We start from the raw sequence: 16,283 nt of genomic DNA on the forward strand, positions 1-16,283 counted from the left end.
CTATCAGCAGACTTCTCAGATGACCAGAGGCAGTACTGTCAGTAGTAGGATCCATTCTCCTTGCTACTTCTTTCTCTTTCTGGTGTTTTAAGCTGGGTTGAATTGATTCTGCACTGTTTGAGGAGTGTAGTCACTTGTCTTAAGGCTTCCAATGCATCTGTGTTCTTCCATTCTTAAACTGATCTGTTGTCTGACATGTCTGAAGTTGTGCTTGTTTTTTAATGAAACATGGGGTGAAATCAAGACTGGTAGCTTGTATGTTGTTTCAGTTTCCTCAAGAAATAAATCTAATTTCAAAAAATACTATCTGTAAACTAATTTTAAGAACTAAACATTGGAAATTGGAAATTCTCATCATGATTCTAATTTTTCTATTAGCATTAGTCTTTCCTAAAGTTCATCTCCTTAATGCTTATCTAGTGAGTTCTCAGGTGTCTTTCAGAGACCTAAGTAGAGTTCTGTTATATAAGGACTCAGTCCGGCTTGGCTGTTTAACTAGAACAGGGTTGGAAACACAGAATCATCTCATTGAAACACAAAGCTGTGACATGTGCAGCAAGAACTGAGTTGCCTTAGGTTCCCTCTGTAGCTGAGAGTGCCAGAAGAGGAGTTATCAGAAACTCTGACCTGGGCACAGTCTCAGACAGCTCTCTACTTTGGTGTTGGCTCTTGAATTTCACAGTGCTGAATTGGCAGCCAGGGAAAGGAGATTCTTCTACTTTAGCTCAGGGATTTTTGTTACTGGTACACCAAGTGACCTTGACAAATTTGCTTATTGTAGTGTTATTTCAGCTCTCATCTTTGAAATCTAATTTGCCAGGTATTCCTGGAGCCAGATTTTGTAGTTTGGGGAAAATGACAATGGCTCCTTCTCCCTGACAAATTTGTAGATACTGCACAAAACCTTTCAGTGTGGGCATTCAGAGCAGTGTATAGTATTTTCAGCTGAACATGAACAACAATGTTGTTGTACTGCTAAAAGTCAAAATAAGCCTTTTTCCTCTTTGCCCATAACCAGTCTTCATTTTTCCATGTTGCTGTTAGAGCTGTTGAACAGCTTTAGCTTTCTCCCTTGGATGAATGAAGAGAACAACGCTTAGGTGGTGTTTGTTGCTTGGTTCCAGTAATGAGCATAGCTGAGGGTGTGGATCTGCAGTTTCCTTTGACCTCCCCAGAATGGTCTCCAGAGGAATTGGAAACATTCACCTGATTGCTATCTTTTGGTGAAGCTGTGGCAGATCCACACAGAAGCACTGCCACGGCCTCCTTGCTGCAGCATGAGTAATGTGACAACACCAGCATCAAAACAGTTCTGACAGCACCTAGCAAATGAGGGAAGTGTGTGGGAGGGTATTGGGAAAAGATGTAAATGGTTTAGTATACATGTTAATTTTGAAACAAAACTGAGTGAGTTAGGAGAGCCTGAGAAGAGGTGTCTTTGGCCTGGAATTCTGCCTTTAGGAAATGTTCTCACTGTTATGAATGGTTCGAGTGGGCTGTGAACATCTTCAGTACACGATGCAGGAGAGAAATGAAATAGGCCTGCTGCCTGGGCTCTTCTACCTCCCTTGAGTTACTGCCTGGCAGTGTGGGCCCCCCATACTGCCCAACACCCCAGGAACTGGGATGTTCTCACCATTATCCACACTGCTGGCTGAAGGAAGAGCTGCCTCCTCACAGGCTGTAGGCAAGGTTGGTGGCTGGTTTTCATGTCCAGGCTGAAGTCCTCCATATAGAGTTAGGAGTAAACCTGTCTTTACAGCCCAACAAGTATGCTATAGACCAAAGCAAACTACTTGAAGAAGTGTAGTGACTCAATCCCACAGTCTTGCTGAATTTAGGGAGGTGTTGCAGCGTGTTGTACCCATGGACCTCCAGAGACACTTCAGACATGGGGATCAGATGGTTGTGAATGAGCCAATATTAGTTCATGTGATTGGACTATCATTTCCTCAAGTGTTGCTGCTTCTCTTGAATACAGTAGCTCTGCAACTTTTGGGTTAATTTTCTTGCCTGTCCTCACAGCAGGGGTTAACTCAAACTTCATTCCTGATAGGCACAAGCAATTAAAAATAAATGACAGTGTCCTGGGTGCGGGATATGGATGCATTTAGTGTGGGTGGTGGATGCAGATGGGCTGCAGGTACAGGTACAGAGGAGCAATTAACTTGAAAACAGCTCCATGGAAAAGAGGAGTGATGTTATAGAAGAAAGCAAGGAAACTGGTGATGGGGAGCAGCTACACCAAAGTGCTGAACAGCCCGTGTGGTTTGGAACTGTGCTTGCCTGTGGTGGATGGCTGCCCAAGCCACTTGGCTCTGTAGCAGGAACACAGCTTTGCTTGTCCAGGCCCAGCAGAGCCAGGGCAGGATGAAGAGAGCAGTTGTGTTGGCAGCCAGAGATGAGTCTGTCTTCAGCCCTCTCTGCTTTCCCAGTTCCAGCTGGATAGATGTTTCCAAACACCTTTTAACAGCTGGTGTCCACAGGGACTGGCAGAAGTGTAAATGCTCATATTCTGCCATTCTCTCATATGCAGAGGTAGCATAGGGCATCCTATTAGGACCCTCAGCCGTCCACGCACTGGGGCTGGGGCCACCCCTGTTCTTCCTTGGTAGTTGGAGGGTGACTCCTGTGGGAGCAGAGGTCTGCAGTGCTGTTACTAGTGGGCAGACCCCCAGCTTGGGCCCTTAGCACTGTGCAGAGCCTGGCAAGGGAAAAGGACAGAAAAAGAGATCTTGGCTCTTCTCCCTCCCCTGTCAAAGGGGCTGCCAAGGGCTTTGCAGCAGGGAGAAGAAAGACAGCGTTCATGGGAGCTGCGTGACTCCGAGCTTGTGGGCTGGGAGCCAGGCACGTCAGCACCTGATGGGCTAGCACATGAGAAAGGGCTTCTTGCTCTTCGCCTTCTCCAGAGGAGCCCTTTCAAGGGGTCCCAGCCCAGTGTAGTGAGGTCTCTCCTGCCTCACTGCCTGCCTATTCTGGGCTGGACTGTTGCCTGTGTGGGGCATCACACTGGCATAAAGTGCTGGGGTCTTTCCCCAGGATTCCCTGGTTTGTTCACTGTTACCCTGGACCACGCTGTCTTGAGACAGCTGCCCAGGATCCCTCCTGCCTGCCTGTGTCCTCCACTTTCTGTCAACTTGTAGGGGCAGATTTGCGGGACCTTGGCCGTCCATGCAGACTCTGTAAAGAAGTAGATCTCCAGTTGTGCACTGGCTGTGTGGAGGCTGCACAGATTGTCCCCAGAGAGAGTGCAGGGCTAGGGCTGTGGGGGGTGATCCTGAGGGCCGACAGTCATCACCTCTCACAGCAGATCCCCACCCCTTCTTCAGGCAGGCAGGAGCCTGCCTAGAGAATCCCAGAAGCCAGGGGACAGAAGAGCCCTTGTGCAGCCTTTTTGGAGAGGTGCCTGGTACCTGCTAAGGCAAGACTTACCACTTCTCAGTGAACGGATGCCTGGCTGTGCCTGGACCATATGGTGTTTTGGACTCACTGCTTTCCTAGCACAACCTGTCCTCCACTCCTACAAGGAGGTGAGATTGCTCAGGGCTCTGATCCCTGGTGACAGCTCCCTGCAAGCTGTGGGAGCTGCCAACAGTCTGGTGCAGGGAAAGGTGTGACAGGTCCGTGCATGGAGCATGTGCCTCTGGGAAGTGCTACGCAGTCAGTGATGCTAGGTCACCATTCCAGGAGAGGTTTGGCTGTGCAGGGGGCTTGCCCTGCTGGCCCAGGATCAGAGGAAAGCACACCATGCAGTGAGGGTGAGTAAACAGCACTTCAGGTTTGTGGTCAAGGGTGATTGTGACATCCTGGGGACACCTCTGAGGCTGGGATGAAATCAGACCGTGCCTGCTAGCCAAGAGTCTGTATCAGAGCCAGAATCTCGCACTGGATTCATGATCTTGTCCTGTAAGCCATTCCTACAGGAGTGTTACATCCTTCCTGACTTCTCCAGTAGTCTCTGCTGCTTTTCCCACTCAGTCAGGTTTATTGGGTGAGTGATTGCCTGAGGCTCAGCATCAACAGCTGTGCTCACTGTCAGGCCCTGTGGGTTTGGGATGTGCAGGGATGGGAGGGGAGGAGCTGGCAGCTTTGCCCTTTGGCAGCATGCTGTAGGGCCCAGAGCCAGCCAGCCCTCTTCCTGACCGAGCTGTAAATTTGGCCCCTTGCTCTTGTGCTCCTCTGGCTTTTCCTTTAGGCTGAGGGTTCATTCCACTCTTGCTGTGGCTGCTCTGCTAACTTGTCCTTCAACTACCTGTGCCTCTATGCTTGCACACACAGTGCTGTCAGTTCAGCTGCCTGGGTGCACTTCTGACTCGTGCTGCCTGGGCAGCTCCCTGTTTCATCACTGTTAGTTCATGGCAGTGGGCTGTGAAACTCCATTCCCCTCTTCCCCACCCTGCTCAGTCCCATGCACCCAGGAGGGACAAAACCTATGGAGCTGTCTGCCCTGGCCAAGATATCCCTAGCAGTGATGCTGTGCCTGGCTGGGATGCTCTGTGTCATGGTCTGTCCCTGGCACCTCTCTCCTATGGAGATTTCTGCAGCACAGTGCAGGGCAGAGGAGCTGATGCTTCCCCAGGCACTCAGCAGGGACCAGCCATTTCCATCTGCATAATGGAGCCTGTAGCACAACCACCATCAACCTACTCTGGGATATTTTTAGGCCTAGCTGTGCTAATGAGGGAGAGATGACAAGCTCACTCCACATCTAGACCACGTGATACCTCTCCCAGCTGCAGCCACCTGGTGCAATGGGAGAGCCATGGTCTGTTTCCCCAGGAAAGGCAGCACTGACCAGGTGCTGGGGCTCTGGGCTTGCTGAGAGCAGCTACTGGTGCAGGATACCACCATCCTTCTCCCTCTGAACTCGGGTAGCTTCACTGCTTTTGAGAGAGCAGCTTAATGAATTCCCAGGTCTCGCTGGCTCTTGACATTGAGGGTATTTCCTGGCATGTGAAGGAAAAGGAGGGAGATAATTTGAAACTATGGGGACTGAAGCATGGCAGTGACATGCTTGCAAAGTGACACTTGCTGTCACAGAACTGGGGAGCTGTTTCAGCTGAGGTATTTGGCTTTTCTGCAGAGCCTGAGGCTTGGAAAGTTCTATGAAAGAAAGTATTAAAGCTTCCCCTTTTCATCAGAGCCCTGTGTGGGGCTGCAGCTGGTGGAGTGGAAGGTGATTTGGAGGTGACCGGGGTGAGTTGATGGAAGACAGGAGATCTGGGGCATGAGGCTGTGACCAGGCTTGTGTGAAGCTGCTCCCTCAGCACTGTTTGGGAAGCCTCGCATGAAACATGTTCCTAATGCCCTGGGCACACACAATGACACTGTGCTGCTGGGAGGTGACATTGCCAAGCCATGACTGTGTCGTGGGTGCTGTCAGAGGGGGGAACTGTCCTACACAGGGTCTATGGGCTGGGTTAGAGGAAAGCTGGACTGGGCTGGAGCAGGCTGCTCTACCCAGCTTCACACCAGGGCTCAAATGCCAACCCAGGTGGGTTGTAGGTGCTGGCCTCTGAACACAGGACTTGTCTGAGTGACTGCACAAAGCAGTGGTGCTACTCTACCCCATCCACCAGGAACCAGTCTGTCCAGGAGGGTGTCACTGGTACCAGCACCTCACTGTGTTTATATTACCCCACCCCTGCATTGGAAGGACCAGTTCAGCTGCAGGTGCAGCTAGCTACTGAGACCTAGAAAGTTCCAGCCCTGAGCAGCTGCTTCTGCCTGACCCTGTGGATCTGCCAGCATCCCCCAGCATAGCAGTGGCTCAGGCGATCGCTGCAGAAAGTTCGTATTTCCTTGGCTGTGGCATAGGGAGTTGGTTCCCATGGAGCAGGGTGGAGAAGTTTCATTGGAGAGGCAGAGCTTTGTCCCTGCCTTCTTCTGGCTGGGTGGGATGGGCTGCAGCTGGAAATAAGGACCTGCTGGTGTGCTGCCCATGACTGCTGGGACAGGGGCAGAGTCCTGCATTGGGTGGAAGCTCAGTATGTTCACTGTTTAGGATCCCACTAACTACACAAGGATTCAGTGTCCTCAGCCCTGTTCTCACTCATACCAATCAACAAAGATTTGTGTGACTTCGACTGATGTACTCAGGGGGATTGAGGTGTTTCAGCAGCACCCTTCTGTCTGTGTCCCCTGCCTGTGGCTGGCAGCTGCCTCTTCATGGCTGCTATTAGCCCACATCCTGCCAGCAAACAGAGCACGCAGAGGCCTTTCCCCCTGGCTGCTCTAACTCCCTGTTATGAAAAGCAGTTGCAAGAATGCACAGGTTGTCACAAATGCCGAATCTCTAAAACCAAGTGTGTTCATGTCCCACAGCAGAACACACTTAGCCGTGTCCTGCAGCACAGGGGTCAGGGCAGTGCAAACTAAGCCCTCAGCCCCTGCACCTTCCCACACAGCTCCTATGACCCATGTCATGCTGGGTGGCTCTGCTCTTCCTTTTCCCAAGAGGGAGCAGATAAGCCTCAGCACCCAGGAGCAGGGAAGAAAGGCCCTGGGATGTGGCAGGGCTACCTCAGCTGGCAGTGCCCCAGGTCAGGCAGCTGTTCTCATGACCAACAGTGAAGCACCTCCACCAGCAGAACCAGCACTTCCTCCTACCACCTTCCCAGTGACTGGCAGCATTTGAGGTGCCTGGTGCTTTCCATTTCTCCTGCCTCTCCTTGCCCTTGCTATTTCCCATCTCCTTGATCCCCTTCCTGAGCATCACGCTTGCCCTGGTCTCAGATGTGTAGGAGGTGGGATGCTTCAAGAGCATCTCTCTGGGCTCATAGCCCTGCACTTTGGGAGGTGTTGATGTCCCTTGGTGCATCACAGGGTTTTGAAAGGGGCAGTCACCCACAGGGGTGCAGCCTGTGGCTCTGCATATATGCCCAGAGGAAGTGTTGCTGACCATTTCCTTTGGGCATGTGGGGAAGAGATCAGAGTGACACAAATGGGGAAGGTTTGTAAACCTGAAGTGGACACTGACTCAGGCACTTGGGCTGCTGTGCTTATGCTGTGGGTTTTGGCATCAGCTCACTTGGGCATGTATGGGAGAGACAAGTATGACTAAGAGAGCTGGTTGCTGAGTTGTATGAAGGTTGCTGGTGCATAATTTGGGTTCAGAGGCTCCAGTTCAGCAAGGAGCAATGGCAAGGAGGTTCAGGTTGAACAGGATGGAAAGAGGAGCCCATGGCTAGTGGCCCCATCACCATAGTAGGCCAGCTGAAGTTGCACAACGAATTGCTTCAGTGCAAGTAATTAAGTACTGAAGCTCCAGGCTGGAAATTACACATTCCTTGGGTCAAGGGCTGGCAATGAGCACAGCTGCAGGTAGTGTAATGCCACAGAGCCAGCTCAGGCTGTTGTACCTGTTTTTAGAAAGACATGCATGAGCTGGAAGAGCAAGTGAACAAAAGTGGCTTCAGGCAGAGCCCTCTGCACCTTCTCCACTGCCTTCTCTGGCATGCAAGAATCAATTGTGGCCTCCTTTTTGCTGCTGGAACTATTTGGACAGGAGATCAGGAGGGGAGCTTACAGGTCAGGGCAAAACAGCAAGCATGTCCATGCAGCATTTCTTCTTCATGCCTGAGCCACAGATGTCAAAAAATTTGAGACCTTAAACTTGTTGAGATCTAGTTGAGATCCATGCCCCTCTGACTCATGGCTCTCAGAGCCAAGGTACTGTGCTGCAACATCATGTTGCAAGGACAGCTCTTTTTCAGCTTTTTTCCTTAATTTCACCTCCCACCCCTGCTTTCAGGGAGATTCTCCACCCTGCAGTACAGCCTGTCTTCTCCATTCCCAAAAACCTTCCTTTGCAGCCCATCACTGTGCTGTGGGATATTATCATTTTCCCAAGCCATTCAGCTCATACTGTAGCAGCAAGCAGCCTGTTCAGTGTTTTATCAGCCCCAAATATAAGCCTTCATCTTGTCATCCAGACAACTGATATTAAGATCTGTTAAATGGCACTGGATCAGGGGTCACTAGGGGTCTAGGTAGGCTTCCTGTTGTTGATGTCTCCTCATTAAGCCTTGGCTCACTCACAGATCCCAGAATGTAGCTGTTAATACAAGTAGGTGTTAATCTACATTAGTCTTATTAATTCTTTATAATGCATACTTTTAATTAAAATCCTACAGCATTATTGAAAGCAGTGGAGAAGGCAAAATGTTCTCTATAGATGCTACTGTTCTTAGCAGCCAGAACTTCCCTTTTGCTCAGGGAGGAGTTTCCCTGTGTAACAGCCTCAGGATGCCCTTAGCTGTGTTTTCACCTACCCAGTAGCAGTCTGGGGCTCTCTGCCATTTCTCTGCTCATTGTTTTGACCCTTTAGATTATGCTGGCCTCCTACCAGCTGACCATTTACTAAAAATTAACACGTGTTTGGGAGAGTCTGTGAGTAAATAATCAAATTGTTAGTAAACTACTTGGACCTATAGCATGAGTGTGGCTGGTTTGGGGAGCTGCAGCCTCTCATTGTGCCACTGCTTTGCCAAACTGCCTCGCCTCTGTGGCAGATCTGTGAGATGGAGTCACTCCTGCCATTCCCATTTGAGAGGAGGCAGTGGCTGGATGGTGCCTGCCTGCCTTGCCTGACTCTTCCAGCTGTTTTTATGGTATGAAAGAGGATGGGATAATGCCTGTCTGGAGAACAGATGAACCCATTGAGGTTCATAGCCATCACAGTCCTAATCATCTCTGAAATTCAAGTTTATTCAGTAACCATCTCAGAAACTCAAAAGACAGCACTTCTGGCTTCAGAGAGGCAACGCAGCCACAGCTGGAACTGGGCTTCTTCAAGATCCCTGCAGCACTGGTATGAGGAAGTGCACTGTGATATCCTGTGATATCCAGTGATGGCACCTGGGCTGAGCAAGATTCCCAATTTCACTCCCAGATGTCAAGTAGGCTTCACTGGGGAGGCTGCTGGGGGGAGGTTGTTTTAGCTGGTTTCTTAAGGAATAGAATTAAAGATGGAATCTCCACCTAGCCTATTACTTTTAAGAGGTTGTGTTCATGGTGTGCAGCCTGGTAACTAGTCAGTGCACAGATTATTCAGTGACCGTTGTCACTCTGAACAGGATGGGTAAAATACTAACAGGCATTGCAAAATATTTCCCAGACAGTCAAACTAGCCTGGATGCCAACAGGCACTACTTGGTTCTGTGCTCTCTTCTTTCACAGCTCAATAACCTATTGGGAGCAGGACATTTGCTCCTGGACAGCTCACCAGGGCTCAGCAAATCTTCCTAAGGTCTGTCAAGCTCAGGTCCCCCAAATGTGGCAACCATGACATCCATGATTCCAGGACAGGGAGCGAGTGAGGGAGGTGTGTTGGAGTGGATGTGTCCCCAGCCACCAAACTCCATCAGTTCCTGGATGTGTAGCTGAGATACAGGTGGTTCTAACCTGCCAGCAGGGGGTCTGGAAAAGATTCCAGACAATCCTGCCTGAATGCTTATCCTGATGCTATGGCAGAAAGGACTAATGCAGCCCTTTAAGATAGAAAATAGGAAAAGCAGATTAAATCCCTTTGTCAAAGGATTAGGGAGGCTCACTGTGGGATTCTATCTCTTGAAAAGGATTCAGGAAAATCAGAGAGGCTCTATAGAGCAGAAATGCAAAAATGGCTGGAGGGTGGGAGGGAAAGCCTGGCAGAAGGAGAATTAAGTGACTCAGTATATTTCGCTTTTCAGAAAGACGGATGAGAGGGGGTTTGCTTGCAGCATATGTGTAGTGTCACAAAGAGAAAATGCCAGGCTCTGAAAGGCTCTTTAATCAAGCAGAAGGCAGAATAAAATGGTATGTCTGCAAGCTGAAGCCAGACACAGGGAGGTGGGATGCTCTTCTGAACGTGAGGGTGAGGGACTCCTGAAGCAGACCCAGAGAAGTGGGAGTCTTCAATGCGTGTCTTCAATTCAAGCCTATCTCCTCTCTTGGAAACTATGAGTGAACCAAACATAGTGTATTGGAATTACTGCAAGAAAATGAACTGCTGAGTGGGTTGCTGGCCAGGAGCTTACCTGCCAGGCAGGACCGCTGGGTCACTTCATCTGAGGAAGACCCTTGGAAAACTGGTCCAGTCAGGCAAAGGAGCACCTGGGGAGGTGATGAGGCAGGCTCCAGATGTTTACCTGCTCCCAGAGTGGTAAGTGTGATTCTCTGCTGTTGAAAACATCTGGAGGGTGGCAGAATTTTTGAGCCAAGTTCAGATTGTTTTAACTTGTTTTGTGTGGTCCTGGTGCTGATGCTGTTTAACATCTCTGTACTTAGAGTAGCCAGAGCAGCAGAAATGTAAAGTGCTCTCCACAGTCTGATCACGTTCAGAGTCTCCATTTAAGAACAATACATAATGAGTATATGAGAAAAAACAAGTTTGGTCAGAGAGATAAGACAAACTACAAGTGTCTTACAGTCCAGATTGTATTCCTTGAGCCTGTGCATCAGCAGAAGTAATCTCTGTCTAGCCATTACTGAAAGAGATCTTTGCTGTGGTATATAGTAGTATTTCATTAATCATAAAATATTGCATTAATTAGTATTGGGTCTGATTTGATGACATTTAATTTCGGGAGAAGGATTACAGTGTGAGTATTAGAATGGTAATTTTTAAAGGGTAAAGAAACAAAATGAGATTAGAAGTCTCTATGAAGGAAGCCTGGAGGCTGATGTGTGTATTTGGCATCTAATGCAGATAATTACAGCCGAACTTCATTTACTGGTGGGAAAAGAACCTGTAGCTGTTATTTATGAGTCCCCCCCATATAGTGCATGGCTCAGCCACCGTGAAAGAAAATGCAGACAGGCATCAGTTCAGTGGGAGCACCTTGTGGTGCTCAGCATCTCCTCATGCACAAGGGGAGTTTGCAGAGCTATTTGGCATGCCCAGGTGGGTTCCTTTCAAAAGAAGGGCATCAAGAAGCTTTGCTTATGGTCATGCTGGTATGTCCCAAGTCATGCTTAGTCTAACGTGTGTCTCTGCAGCATGGATGCAGGGACACAGGGGTAGGACCCCTCACTGCCTGCTCCAAGCAGTGACCAGTCCTAAATGTTTGGTGCTACCTGCTAATGCAGCCACCAGCCTTTCTTCTCCAATACTGCAGTAGGACATTCTCTGCAGACACGTGGGTAGCCACAGGCTCAGCATGTTTGCTGCGAGTGGGTTTTGTTGAGCAGATTGGGCTAGACCATTTGCCTGATCATTTTGCCAGTTTGGTTTTAAAAAGCTCTAGAGCATTCTGGAAAGCAGCACAGCAATATGATAGGATTTAATCAGACTTAATTATTCCCCTGCTGTCTATCTCCTAGCAACATCCAGTTTGACATCTGCCTCCGAATGAAATGTGTAAGCTAAGTAGGAACATGTTCAGACTAAAGTCCTGCTACTTGAACCAAATCACTCCACTAATCACTCCTTAATTCATCTCCTGGCCATCAAGTAGCTGCCAGGCATTGGTACCTGATTTTCCAAGATACACAGTGCTGGCCTTCTGAGTTTTTTCCAGGCTGGCAAGGAGGGTGACTTCATCCCGGGCTCTTTGCAGCTCACTGACACCTGATAATGGGGTTAGAGTTTCCTGAGTGACAAACAAGAGCTCAAGAGCAAGCCCCAGACTTGTCGCTATCTGGCTTCATGCTGTAGGTCCCCACTTACCTCATCACTGAAATCAAATCAGCTGCTGCACCCGCACACCGCGGGGTTCAAATGCCGTAAGGTCGGGGGCGGTTTAGGTGAAGCTTGGGGACAGCTGGAGCAGATGTAGCGCAGTGGCAGTGCAGTGCAGTGCAGCAGCTCCGTGTCACAGGGACAAGGGCGGTTGAGGCAGGGAGACGAGACCCAGCTTACACAGCTGGAAGGTTGAAGAGGGGAAGAGAAAAGCAGGAATAAAGCAAGCGCTTGTAAAGTAAAACTGGGTTCCAGCCAGACATGATGTGGCACAGGAGTCGGTGGGATTACTGGAAGAAATGAGCCCGGCAGCAGAGCTGGAGCCATAGGAGGAGACTGCCCAAACCAGCCCTGGCTGCCAGCTCACTGTGAAGCTGGAGGGAAGGGAGCTGCCTCAGATGATTGAGAGCAACGAGCACCCTGAGCAGGTCAGCCGTTTGAGCTGGGGGTAGGTGGGGAAGCAGCCTGGGGGCAGATCTACAGATGGACAGGGCTGCATGGATGTGGTTGTGCCCCCTCTGCACATATCTCCTCTTGGGGATAGTGGTGCCAGTGATACCTAGTGCTTGCATGAGTCTGTTGGTCTCCTGTGCTGTCTCTAGAAGTTGCTGGCATCCAAAAAACGTAATGGCATATCAGTGTGACGTGTGGTCTCCCTTGTGTCCCTGCAGAGGAGCATGGTAACTCTGGAAGCCTGGCTGTGTGGGTGCCACACTGGCAACCAACTTGCACTGACTTCATTTGTGCAGAGCACAAAGTGGGGTTTCTGGCTGTGAAAACGGAACTGTATGACCCCCCCCCACCAGCTCTCCCTGTGACCAACAGGAACTTTGCCTTTTGTCCACGGGCAGTGCTCAGTCAGCTGTGCTGTTCAAAGCAGTGTCTGCCACTCAACATCGGCACATGGGCTCACCTCAGTAGGAGCTGCCACCGTGCTGGACATGGCCTTACTAAGATCCTCTTAAAATCACCTTTTGTTTTCCTTCTATTATCAGTGAGAAATGGAGGATCACTGGGCAGGTCACTGAAGATGCAGCTTTATTCCTTACGGTTTCTTTCCTTTCAGATGACATCACGAGTAATAATTTCCCTTTATCATTCAGTCCCTGAGAGGCGTGATATTAGTTTGTCGCTTGCCCTCTGCGTAAGGAGCAGTAGAGGGCTGTGGGGCCAGCAAGAACGAGGGCAATGCTGTGGGAAGGGTGCGTTGCAGGCTGGTCCCAGTGCTGCTGGACTCACAGGACAGCTGTGCAGTGAGGTGGAGACTGTAACATACCGGCAAGCGCGTGGGAGGCTGCACTGTCTGCGTGGCGTGAGCTGTGCTGGGCGGTGGAAGGGCAGCCGGGGGTCCGTGCAGCCTGGTGCGGCCTGGGGGGGAGGCTGTGCCGCGCAGGGGAGGTGGCGCAGAGCCGTGCAGGGGCTGGGCAGGACCCTATTGGGTGTGCAGTGCTGGGAGGGTTTGCAGGAGCCGGAGAACGGTGCGAAGGCAGTGGCAGGGATAGAAGCCTGTGCCGGAGCAGTGATGGAAGCAGCCCAGGGCTGCTTTGCCGGGTCCTGGCTGCAGCTTCGCTGTGCAGAGCGGGGCAGGGCTGAGAGGCCGTCGGGCAGTGCAGCACTTGAAGGGAAAAGCAGCGCACTCAATGCAGTGCCTGAAGGGCGGGCGATACCGTGTCACTGCAGGGGCGCAGCGGCCGGCAGCAGCTGAGGTGCCTCAGCTGGCAGAAGGTGCAGCGCTGTGGGGTGACAGTGAGGAGCCTCACAGCGGGTTCAGTGCTGGCAGGGGCCACCCAGCGCCACGCCTGGAAGCACCGCAGTGCTCCGGAGGCGCCACGACGTGACAGGGGAGCGGCGCCGGGATCTGGAGGAGGACGACGCCCGGCACCGGCCGTGAGGGGGCAGCTGGCCCGGTCCGTCTCCCTCCGGGGAGCGCGGGGGCCGCTCCGCGCACGCGCACCACCGCCCTGCCGCAGCGCTCCTCCGGCGGGGACCGCCCGCGCGCCATTGGCTGCGGACGCCTCCCGCGATTGGCCGGGGCGCGGCCCCCCGCGCCGTCCCATTGGCCGGTGGCGGCCGCTATGCGGGCGGGACCCGCCCCGCCCCGGCGCGCCATTGGCGGCCGCGGCGCCCCCCGGCGGCGGCGGGTCCCGCTGGGCGCGCCCGGCATGGCGGCGCCCGCAGCCCCGCGCCCGGGGGGCGCAGCCGACGGCCGAGCGCCCGGGGCCGGTGGCGGCCGGGTGAGGAGGGGCGGGGGAGGGCGGGCAGGCCCCGTTACGGCGACCGGCTCGGCGAGCGGGCGGCCCGGCGGGGCGCGGCGTAGCCGGTAGCGGAGCATGGCGAGGCGGGGGCAGCCCGGCGGTGGCGACACCGCTGCCCGTTCAAACCCAGGCTCCAGCCGGCCGCTGACAGCTGTCAGCTAGCGGACAGCTGCCGTTCTGCCCGGGCCCGGCGAGCACCTCTCCCCGGGCACCGGTACCCACCTCTAGGGCAGCGCGTCGCCGCGGCGCGGAGTGCCCGGGACTCGGCTGGGCTCCAGCCGGGACCGGCGCTGCGCCGGCCGCTCCCGCGGGCCCCGCTGTCCGCAGCACATCCCCGGCGCTCGGGGTTTGCCCTGTGGCGTGTCGGGAGGACGCGGTGCTCGCCAGGCCTCGGCGGCCGGAGCCGTGCTGGACTCGGTTGTGCGGAGCGGGCGGGAGTGGGGCTGGTGCCCTGTCACAGCGTGGCGGTGACCCTCGCCTCTCCGGAGCGGCACTCACCCTTGTGACGGCCAGAACTGCCAGCTGACTGGGCTGGTTCTTGTTTCACTGGTGTGCTTTGGGGAGCGCGTGTGTTTTACCGTGTAGAGAGCACGGTTTGGGATCCCTATGTTATGGTGGGTATGGGATTGCACGTTTTTGGGAGGATGCCCGTTGGAGAAGGTGGCTCCAACCTCAACCTGTTTTTCTTTCTCAGGTCATGTAGAAGAGCAGATTTAATGTGAAGATGGGACTCTTGGTGTTTATGCGTAACCTGCTGCTAGCCCTCTGCCTCTTTCTGGTTCTGGGATTTCTGTACTATTCTGCTTGGAAGTTGCACCTTCTCAGATGGGAGGATTCAAGTAAGTAGGAGAAGGGAGCAACTGTTTCTGGGCTCCCTAAAACGTATGTTAAATAGTTGTAATAGTGCTGAGGTGGTTCTGATTTGGTAGTATTAGAGGGATGTGGTTAAGCCCACTCAAATGCTAGAGCTTTTAGTATGCTTAAGGGGTCGAGTTTGTGATTACCTAATGCTCTTTATGGCTTTACTTTTATTACTGGGTGCAAGAGCAGGTCCATGCTTAATAAAGCTAGCATTAGAGATCTCAGTTCTTGTAATATTCTGTTAGTTTCTGATTCCTAATTGTCAAAATAAAGAGTTTGTATGTTGAGGCTTTTGTTTCCTGCATCCTCAGTACATTTTAAGGTATCTAAGACAAGTTTGGTTTTTTTTTTTCCTCTGGTGAATTTTGATTTCTTTCTGTAATCATATATGCTGGTTATCTCATCATCTTACTTTGTCCTTCAGAAATCCTCATCTTCCATTTATCTTCCATGATGTTATCTGCCAACTATCTGTCATCTAAAGGATGTCTCTCAACCGTTTTAAGTCCAAAGAGACATCTGACCTCATTGAATACAATCTGAGGATTGTACTGTGCAGTGAGGCCATAGAAGGTTACAGTTGCAATGAGACAGAAATTAGGCTGAAGTTTGATTGCTCTGTTGCTGCTCTTACTTTTGTTTGCACTGATTTTGCCTGCATGCAAGAACTATTTATTGAAAATGTAAAAAGAAGAAAACAGTTCCCTCCTCTCCCCTCCAGCCCAAAACACAAGCCAGCCTTCCTTGCAGCTGTTCCCCAGGCTGTTTCAGATGTCTCAGAGCTGACTGTTGCTCCCTGGATCGGCAGCTGAGTAACACTGATCCAGAACTGACAAGAAGCCGCTGGTCAAATTTCTTCTTTGCTGTATTGTGTTTTTGTGCATGCTGATAGAGGTTTCTGCTGCAGTGGGTTATTAAACTTAGCATTTTTCTACCTCTACATGCTCCAAATCTGTTGTTATGTGCTATTAAGTTTTGCTTGATGACACATGTTTACTTGGGTATGACACTCGTGTTTATGCACTGATTTTGACAGAACTACTTAGGTGCCTTGGACCTTAGTATTGTAAGACTTAATTTGTAAAAGGAGATGCATAGTGTTTTTCTGAGCAGGGATTTTTTTCTTCAGGTTTGTGCTTCAAAGAGGGAGTTAAAAATCTTGATCACGAGTTTCTGAAAAGTAGCACTTTTCTTGACAAGGCGTAGAAAATCCTTCCTGCATGAAAATAAGTATAATTGTGATTAAAAGAATTTTGCCGATCTGCTATTACATGATGACCTGTTACGAATTTATACCACCTACCATCCTTTACTTCCTTCACGCCACCAGGAAATCATGTTTGACTTCCCAAGGCCTGCAAAGAACCCTTTCATGCCACAACTTGTGTGTGATCTTTGTTACAAATGAAGAAGCAGCGATGTGTTTGTGTTATGCACCAAGGTGCTGAGGAGGGTTCTAACTTTCTGCGGTCCTCTTTGGATTTTGTCCCTTTAGTTTTGTGTGC

At 51.2% G+C, this 16,283-nt stretch overlaps 1 protein-coding gene across 8 annotated transcripts in view; it reads left to right on the forward strand.

Annotated features, from left to right (window-relative positions):
• Positions 1 to 14,314: 14,314 nt before the first annotated feature.
• The window catches only part of ST3GAL3 (ST3 beta-galactoside alpha-2,3-sialyltransferase 3), a 171,260-nt gene continuing 169,291 nt past the window's right edge, over positions 14,315 to 16,283 (forward strand). For 7 of the 8 annotated variants that reach the window (XM_062497628.1, XM_062497631.1, XM_062497633.1 and 4 more), the window contains exon 1: positions 14,315 to 14,756. In XM_062497628.1, coding sequence (XP_062353612.1) covers positions 14,642 to 14,756 — 115 coding nt within the window. In that variant the 5' untranslated portion in view covers positions 14,315 to 14,641. Of the gene's footprint in view, positions 14,761 to 16,283 lie in introns of all 8 variants that reach the window. The other variant, XM_062497627.1, reaches the window with a different exon arrangement.

The sequence above is a fragment of the Cinclus cinclus genome, chromosome 8, assembly GCF_963662255.1.
Source record: "Cinclus cinclus chromosome 8, bCinCin1.1, whole genome shotgun sequence".
NCBI lineage: Eukaryota > Metazoa > Chordata > Aves > Passeriformes > Cinclidae > Cinclus > Cinclus cinclus.